At 49.7% G+C, this 9,613-nt stretch overlaps 1 protein-coding gene across 1 annotated transcript; it reads left to right on the top strand.

Moving 5' to 3' along the window:
• Positions 1 to 2,045: 2,045 nt before the first annotated feature.
• LOC149353032 (uncharacterized) lies at positions 2,046 to 8,772 on the top strand. The gene is made up of 2 exons (XM_089577269.1): positions 2,046 to 2,851; positions 7,953 to 8,772. Exons 1-2 carry the CDS (start codon positions 2,396 to 2,398, stop codon positions 8,643 to 8,645), a joined length of 1,149 nt encoding a protein of 382 aa, XP_089433395.1. The 5' UTR covers positions 2,046 to 2,395; the 3' UTR covers positions 8,646 to 8,772.
• The last annotated feature ends 841 nt before the right edge of the window (positions 8,773 to 9,613 follow it).

The raw sequence follows: 9,613 nt of genomic DNA, 5'->3' as shown, positions 1-9,613 counted from the left end.
CTTCAAAGGCTTTTCGAATACAGTTCTAATTTTCAGTACAAAATCATCACCGGTGGAGACTTCAATATAGATCTTTTTGCTTGCACCATTCTGAGACGTGCATTTGAGCTGCTGTTGCACCCTTATGGCTGCCGTAGCGTCATCTACTCCCCTACTGGAGTTACTTCCGATAATTCAACATGCCTTGATTTGTTCATTACGAATTGCGGTCAGGCTGATATCAAATCTGATGTTCTTTCATATCATATCAGCGACCACATGTCCATTTTTTTAGCTTGAAACGTAAAGGAAAATATAAAAAACCAACGTCCCCCATATATTTCAAACAATCACCAGTGATAACCTTGACAATTTTCGTCAAGAACTACGTAAAGTTGACTGAAGTGGCGTTTATGCTTCTCGATGTGCGTACACTGCGTACGAGCTGTTCCCTGACATTTTTAGTACTTGTTATAAGAAACATTTTCCATTCAGTTTCAGAAAGCATCGCGCTTCCCGAATTCGTAAGCCGAGGATCACGAGTGACCTATTTAAAAACATAAAAAAAAAGTTTTCTAACATGTTTTTTAGTTCCGAAGATCCTGGTGATTTCCGAATCTTTAAGCTTCATACTTTCATATTTGAAATATTTGAACTTCATATTTTGAAACGAAACTTTCACCATGCCAAAATGATAGCCGTAAAATCTCGCAAAATTTAAACACTTAAATGGACCGAGAAGCGTGTTCTACACCTGAAGTGCGCATGATCATGAACGGTGCGGAAATCTCTGGTGACGCACTTATCGGTTGTTTTAACGACCATTTCACTACTATGTGTCACCAAACTGCCAGCCTGAACGCATGCTATTTCACTGATGCTCACTGCACAGAATCGATATTTTTGAACCCTACCAATGAAATCGAAATAACACTGCTTTTCCTTGAACTGAGTAACAGTAGTGCCTGTGATGCTGATGGCCCATCAGGTACGTGCTTGACATTATTTCACCTGTTCTTGTTCATCTTTACAATATCTGTCTTTAACAAGGCCAGTTTCCGAAAAGAATGCAGGTGGCAAAAGTGCTTACACTGTTCAAAAAAGGTACAAGGCAAGGGAGGGGGTAGCGTTCGCGCTGCCCTAGCTCATTTCGCTGTTGTCATTTTAGAATAACATTCGGGCTGTGATACCCTAAGATGTCACTGTTATGCAGGTTATATTATAGTGTAACTGCCCTACTAATATGTGTACGTTTTACCGGAAGAGATCTTAGGGAGCGGGACGTATGAAACAGGCCGTAAGTACAAAACGTCAACTCTTCAACGCCGTATTTCTATGACACTCTTAGCGACTGAATTCGAACGCCTGAATTGGATTTTTTCTTTTGATAATTCACACGTTTTTTTTTTCGTCTTTAATCACTATCGGCACTAGTCCCTATCGCGCACTGACGGGCACTTTTTCAAGAATTATCTTAATAGTTGGAGCCTCCTCTGTGCATCCTATCGGGGAGAGAAGAAGGAGGCTGTGAAGGAGGGTAAGACGCTCAAGATGATCGTACGCACAAAAAGCATGTCATATTGATTAACTAATCCATCCTTAATAGACCGGAAGTTAGAAGCGTGCCTCGTAAATGCCACTGACCAGTGATATCGCGTTATGACCGATCCTATGAATCCTAAGCTCGTCGCGGAGAATGTGGCCCTCCGGGTGGTCGCAAGAAAAAAAAATGCACGAATATTCTGCCGACAGACACAGACGAGGGTAGCTTGGGGTGAATAACAGTTATGTTCGGTTCGAGCCTACCAAGAAAGTTTTATTCTGCATGTTTAATTCTGTGCTGAGGTATGCTATCGAAAGACGCGCGGAAGAATGCTTCACATTCCACTACGAACGCTCAGTGTCGAGGAGAGTAAGCGTACAGTCCACGACAGGCTCCCTTGCCAATGCCTTCAGAGTGCTGCTTTCCCTCACCCTCGCCATCGTCAACTGCTGTGCCGATGCTAACCTCGCCATGCGAGGGTGGAGGCAAACGAGGGAGGGCGCCTTTGTGAGGAATGCCTCCGTCCGCCATAGCTGCCTCAAAAACAACGCTGCTCGAGTTACTTCCGGTCGCGCTGAAGGTGGCCAGCGTCGCTCATTGCATCTGCAATCCCTGTCGCCACCAGCTTTATTTTTTATTCATCCTGGGATTGTTCCCGCGCGAAGCGCTGCTGCGACGCGTCCGTACAAGGCAACGTCGCCGGCTCCGTCGGCGGGCGCGCAGCCTCCGGTTTCGCGGTATATCCTTTCTCCGCCGGCCGTCGAGAACCTCCGGTAAAGGCAGCCTTCAGTTGCCGCTGAGGAGTCGAAGCGGCGTCACTCGGTCCCTTTCGGCGGACAAGCGTGGCAGTTGCGCACGCTGTTGTCACAGGCAATGAAGGTTCTCGAAATGCTGGCTTTATGCATCCTGCTGCCGTTGGTGCTGACCGGAGGCCGGTGCGTGGCGATCGACGACACCGACAAAGGGCCGGACAACGCCACCGTGCCACGCCCCTCGCCTGGGCCCGGTAGCACCGCCGGCGACGTGGCAAGGTTGCGGACGGCTGCCGACGCTCTCCCGGCGAGTCCCGAGTACAACATCAGCGGCTCCGAGCCAGGCTGGAGCACCGATCTTGTGGGAGAGCCGGTGGCGGAAATCATCTTGGTCAGACACGGGGCGTCCGACTTTGCCACTGAGACGGACGTGACGGAGGGCATCAACGAAGTGGCCAACGTGAGCCGAAATCCCAACTGGCTGCTGGAATACCTCAAAAAGAAAGCCCGTGCAGCAGCCATGTTTCAAGACGGCAAAACAAACGGCACAGCGGCAGCGAGGAAGGCTGATGACGTGGTAAGAATAATTACTTGGTGAGCTCAGGGAGCGGCTGATCGCCTCTCTGAGGACGTTCCCTCTCTGTCTTACTGTCGCTCTTGTTCGTGGTTTCGCCTCTGAATAACGCAGCGAAAAATGAAAATGCGTACATGCTCGAAGTTAAACGGTGGCTACATGACGGTCATTCATTTTTCTGCCTTGTAACTGCCTTTGGCGCCCAAAGAAGGGTAGCGTGCAGCTTTTGTTAACTTTAACTAATACTCAGGAAATTACTCGTAAATTTGTGAGAACGGAACTCAAGGAGTGCTTCCTCTGGTGCTCGCTTAATGTGCGCAGGATGATTTTTTGCCTCATAAATTAATTGAAATATGAACTACTAAAGCGCTCCAGATCCCTGAAAAGTTTCAATTTCAAAGTTCTCGTCAGTCAAAGGAAACAGCTGCCAAAAATTCTTAAGGCAAATGTAATCTGAAGCATTTTTTTTTTTGCTTTGAATAAGACGCGCGAAAACTTAGTATGGAGAATGCGATTGTAGTAGCTAATGTGCGCTGATAGCGACTAGGGTGGCGCCACCTTGGGCGCGCCATTGCAAACAGCCGCTGAGCGAGCGCCACCGTGCGTGGAATGTTCAAAGCCGGGCTTCATGCCCCACCCATATTGATCTCCTAATATTCCTTTCAGGGCGTGGGAAACATGTTTGCAAGGCCGATCTGCCGTAACGATTTCACTGTATTTGCGTATGTCTCGCCTTTAATCATTGGCTGAAGCCAAGCCCTGCTGTTGAACTTGAGCCAATAGGGATGAGCGAACATGGGGCGTGGCGTCGCTTCTGCCAATGAAGGACGAGAAATACAAAAATGCAACAGAATCAATTGTAGAATCAGTGGCCAGTAAAGTTGCAGTCACAAAAAAAAGTGACTCCACGGAGATCTCTATTGGTGCTTTAGAATTCCTGGTCTGAAACTTTTCACACACTTCGATTGGTACAGTAGGTATCCCTTCTTTATGAATTAGCTGATGGATATGCTTCCAACTGCACAGTACAACAACTGATAAATACAAGTTCTCTTTTATCTCATCAATGTGGGTCAATATTTTTAAAATGTTTTAATTAACGAGGAACACCCCGTATATGACCTCAAATATATCTGCTTTGATACGTAAATACATCAGGAGCTGATATGCTCCTAAACTACCTAACGCTTTGACTACGGATGTCAGAAAAGGAGAACGGCTACGCAAAAGTCTCTTCGCGGCGTGTTGGCTGTGCGCTTGCGGCTGTTTGAAGGCACACGTTGTCGTGCTGGCGTGACGTCGACTTTAACAAACGGGAAGCCATTGTCATGCACAGGCAAGGTTTCCTTGGTTTCTGTGCTAGCCAGCCAGATCAGTCCGTTTCAGCAGGTCAAGCTCTCCTAATTCCCTTTCTTTCGTAGTCTCATTGAGCTTTGTACTTGCTTCGCACTCGTAGTGCTAATTGGTGCGTAGTGCATTCGCAGTGCATTGCGTTCGTACTTCACACTCGTAATCCTTTAAAACAGCTGCAAGCGTACGGCTGGCGTGCACGGCATCTAACTTTTCGCGTGCTCCTTGCAATAGTTTTGTTGACTCTACCAAGTTCACGCTTACTTTGGTCGTTAGCTGCGTTGGCTAAAAGCGAGAAGTAGATGCGGGCATTGTTTTTGCTGTTCTACTTATCGTTCGGTGTGAGTGCCTTTAACTGTACGTAGTTGCCTTGCTCTGTTTGAAACCGGTACCAATTAGAGGTGAGACCTGTTGTTTTCATCCAACAGAAAGGGAAACCTGTGCCGAGAAACTCCCGTCAACATTATGCCAGCCGGACCCCGTGCGCGCTTGCTCGAAAGAGCGCCTTGCATGCCTGGTTTGTATCGCCCAAGTCTTCTTCTAAGCCTTTGAGATATCGAGCAGCAGAATAGCGGCAAATATATCTCAACAAAGCTTAGTTCTACAACAATAGCCGAGTAAAAGAAACAGCTGGTCTCGGCCGAAGCACACTGTCTTGTGAAATGTCTCCTATAACGATTGCAGCGAAAACTAGAGACAAGCTTAGACAGAAATCAAGTTACTTGTACTTCATTCTGGTTTTTTAAATGCAAATTAGGCGATCTATTAACGTTATCCATTTTGACTGCTGATGGACAGGGCAGCGGAGGACCTCTCAAATCCTGAGGCCCAGACAGCTTCTTTTTAAGTTGACTTCAGCAGCTGAGAAGTCAATTAGCTAAATGTTCACGAGCAGTGCATGTTTCTAGGCTTGATGGTTCATTACTCAAGGAATTATTTAGGCTGTTGTTCGAAAATATAACTCTTTCTCTTGAATAATTCGCCAGGTAAGCTTACTTTCATTCGGAAAGCAAAAATAAAGTAACTAAAAGAAAAACTAAAATGTCACTTTTTTGTGTTCAATAATGCTCGATGGCACCAGTGTACTGCCGATGAACTTCATTAATGCAGACATATCGCATCATTCACTACCAACACCTCTCCAACACGGGAACTTGAGTCACCACAGTAGAGCTCTTTTAGTATATTTCTTGTCGGTAACGAGAAAAGTAAGCTCTGTGGTAACCATCTGTGAGGCGAATCCGGGACGTATGAACAGGAGTCTAACAGCTGCTAGAAAAAGTTCTAATTCTAAAAAAAAAAAGGCTGAGCCGTGGTCTGAAAATAATGAATCTGGTTTTGGACTAAACCGCTATTTTTGGTCGTCTTAGTGAACTGGCTCTCTGTTTGGAGCATTTGCATGGTCAATTAAAGTGCAACGCAAACGGAGTGCGCTGCTTCTTTTACTGACTGCGTCCCCATGTGCCGGTGCCAGGAGCGCAGAGACTATAGTGGGACACCCGAGAAAGAATTGAATATAAAATGTCCCAACCTGTGCCACTAGGCATAACGGGCAAACGACCAGGGTTCAGCAGCACTGGGTTGCTTTTGTAGTGCAGAGTAGTCGAAAAGCAGAAAGAACGCACTTATGTTGTCCCAAATATAACAGTCTATAGGAGGGTCACCTCAGAGGAAGGAGGCACGACACGAGTTTGATTGCCCGCTGCCACTCAAAACTGTTCTACGATGGGGTACTGCGGTCGTGCAGAGTAAACACAATGGCAGTAACCTTCAACTGGCGTCAGATTGTACAGCCGCCGAAGGCACGGGGAAAAGCGTATTTTCTCACTAATCCTTCTTCTCACAAGCACGTGCGTGAGCAGGACAGTACGGGACAGTTCGTCTCCACCGGTGGTTAAGAATGCGCAGCCGCTCCCGCAGTGTGCAGGCGCCGTCCTGTTATATAGTATTGGGCCGCTAAAAACAGCCATCCTCTTATCGTTGAAGAGAACATAAGCGACACATGACGACGTCGTGTCGCACACGTGTTAACGTGTTCACGAAACACACGGCGAATACAAGCTGCGACATGCCAGTGAATAGAGTCGATGCGTCCTCTCTCCAACTGCGGATGGCAGGCGCAAGACGTGTGTGAGGAAGAGAGAAACGCAATGGCGGGAATGAGAGTGCGCGGGGCCTGCTATTGGAGCGAATTTGTTTCCTTGCTAGTAAGTGTTCGTGTCGTTGCATACTTCTCTTCGGTCCTGATGCTCTGCACTACTTTACCCGCTTTGGAGACAAAACCCCAGCACAGCCGAATCGGAAAGAAAAGATAGGAGCCCCCGAAAAAAGCCCGGCGTACTAGAAACAAAGCCAAAAAGTGTCACTAGCTATGAATGAATCGGTATGCTTGCCCCACTTGTGACCCTTCCGATGTCGTGATCGTTGACTGATAAGGCTCACTTCTGGAAACTTCACTTCCTGGGTTCTTACTACTGAGGAGATCGGCGCGTCCCCTCCTGCGTAGTAGTGGAAGATACCACGCGACACGGCATTTTAACGAAGAGACCCGTGGGGGTTTACCGCATTCAGTTAATATCAAAGGAGCACCTGGTTCCGGCGGCTTGGCGTACTCTGTCAAGCTTAGAGGAAAACAAGACTCCCCAAGGTTGTGACATGTCGGCAGGCAAAACGGGGACCGATTGTTTAATTTCAGAAACGCCAGCTCGGCCCAAAAGGAAGCCGAAAATCAGAAAAAAAGGACATAGGCCCGCCATTGCTGCCTGCTTGCCTAATCTGCAGGATACACCCAAGAGGCACATAATTGAATTTAGCTTTTATGTATGACGTCACATTTGTACACTGTGTTAAGCATACTCATGTGAACGCTGTAGGTGTCAAAGAAATGGCACGGCTTATTTTACTGCGGCCCGACCTTTGACTCACACTCGTGCGCGCGAGCCGTATGATCGGCGGTCCAAGACCGTGGCCATCAGGGAGGCTGTACAGAGCCTAAGCTGCCGATTGACGGCATGTCGCGCCAGTGTAAGCACGGGGACACGCCCTCAACGCGTATGATTCCAGCGTTAGGGGACGCAGTCTGTACAGGGAACCGTGCGCTCCGCTTTTCGCACTTCAATAAATTTCGGCGTAATGTGAGAGCAGACTACTGAGAGAATATTGGATAACGACGATTGCATTCGCAGTTTCTTTTTTTCCCCTTCGCGTTTGCACGTCTCCATGCGCAGTATGACCAAGGGGTAGCCCGCCAATGTGGGTTTCAATTTATCCTGTCGTTTAGCGCATGGAGTAGAGGATCCAGTAGCGAGCTTTAGGCTCTTCAGCACACTCTTCAGGCTCTTCAGTGCATGGATCACAGTAGAGAGATCAACAGGCTGGTTAAGGGTTTTGGAGCGCTGTGAGCGAAATGTTAAACGCGGCTGGTCTGTTAGGAAAATGGTGCTCGTGCTGTTTCCTCTTGCATGCATCTGCGGCTGCTCTGGATGGCGAACACTTTTTTGTGAAACTCAGTTCCAGCTTCAAAACTTTCGCTTTCTTGGCTCCGCAAAGCACAGCTGGAGCGCTGTAGACAAGCCTGCTCGTGACTGCGCGTGCTAGAGAAACTATGGTCGTCCCAAGGCCCAATTCAGAAATATCGGTAAAATTCTCGCTGAAGACAGCTAAATATTTATGTGAGAGAACCGCTTCTAATTAGCGCCAAGAAGTGTGGGCTCGAGAAGCGTGTCACTAGCCAGTCGTTTGTCGCGACCCGCAGCGATCGCAGGTCACTGCGGTGTCGCTGTCAGCAGAGTCTGCGGATGGCGCGTCGGAGACTCCCGGTCACAGCGTGGTGGGGGCTGCGGTGCCGGCTCGAACCGAGACGACCAAAGAGTGCGCCGGCAAAGCACGTCGCAGGAGCCAGCGGCGCCTCTCGTCCGCCGAGCGCCAGGTGCTGCCGCTCCCGCGCTTGCTCACCAGAAAGGCGGCGTCGCGCAAGAGCGGCCGCAGCGCGCTGCGCAAGGTCAAGGTGGTGCTGTCGCGGGGCAACCGCACAGTCCGCATCAGCCGCGGAAACCGCACGAGCCCGGCGTCGACGCCGCCATCGCCGCTGCTGCCGCCGCCACTTGTGAGCAAGACGCCGTGGGCCGACGAAGACACCCTGACGCTGCGCGAGCGCGGCTGCCTGCCGCTGGAGACGAGCCCCGCGGTGCCGGATCGCTCCACGTGCCCGTTCCGCTTCATCACCAGCTTCGACCGGCGCCGGCTGCCGCGGCTGCTGACGAGCGTACGCTGCATGTGCCCCGGCAGCCCGTGCAACACGCGACGAGGATACCGCTGCCTCGAGATCAGCAAGCCGGTGAGCCTGATGCGACGCGTGGGCAGGATGTACGTGGACCAGCTGGAGGAAATGCCCGTGGCCTGCGTCTGCGCCTACGTCGGCCCAAGGGTCCGCGGCCGCAGCCCTTGAGGGCGCCGCCGCGGTGCTTGTCTTCGAACAAGCTGCTTGGCTGAGAAGCTCGTTTGTGTGTTTTCGTAGTGTACTGCCTCTGTAACCTCAGATCATGCAATAAAGAAAGCAGTGTAGTTTTCGTCAACCTTAAAGCGCATAGTGCCGTTAATAGTGAGTGGAGTCACGGATTGTTCCAAGCGATGGAATCTCCGGACAACTACTGAACATAATTGGTGAACGCACGGTATGCGCAGTTCTGGCTGTCTGTATGCGAAACCATAGGCTCTTCAAGAACGTTCTCGCGTAAGTTAGAGCCTTAAAATATTTGTTACTCAGCGTGTATATGGGCCCATTCACACTTGCGAGTTGCAAAGGGCTTGCGACCGGCAGTCGCTTGCCACCAGGCAGCAGCTCCACAATACCGTTGTTCACACTTGCAAGCACGACCAGCGGGTCGCCTTCTCGTTAGATTCTCGTTTGAAGCGAAAACTCGTTGTTTGCGCGCTTTCGAGAGTTTCGTCTGCTTTGGCCGCGCCTCCTACACTCGCGCTCAGTCTTCCAAACTGCTTTTCGCAATGTACCACGACGACCTGACCGAAGAGGAGGATGTCGGGGCGGTTTTGGTGTGCACCGCGGTCGTTTACGCGTCATGATGACAGGGGCGCGCTTCTCAGGGCCGGCCTGCCAGTCTGTACGTCGGCCGCCGGCGTCAGAAAAATGCGCTAATATTGCTTGTTCGCGTTCATATCAAGCCCTTGGGTAGAGGAATGTAAAAAATGAATCATTTTTGAAGATCGGTGGCCAATACCGAGTTGCTGGTAGAAGTGATAACTGCGACACAAACAAATTTCTTCCCATAGCCGCTTTGCTGCTGCCGCGTAATGCGGCTGGACTGTTGTCTGCTAGCCCCGCTGCTGAAAGCGTCGCGGAAATCGAGCATATCTTGATATTATTATGAGAGGGGTTCACAATAAAGGGGTGACGAA

The sequence above is a fragment of the Amblyomma mixtum genome, chromosome 3, assembly GCF_055824585.1.
Source record: "Amblyomma mixtum isolate Tamu chromosome 3, ASM5582458v1, whole genome shotgun sequence".
Classification (NCBI taxonomy): Eukaryota; Metazoa; Arthropoda; class Arachnida; order Ixodida; family Ixodidae; genus Amblyomma; species Amblyomma mixtum.
The sequence above is the reverse complement of the archived record's forward strand: the minus strand, read 5'-3'. Positions and strand labels throughout refer to the sequence as shown.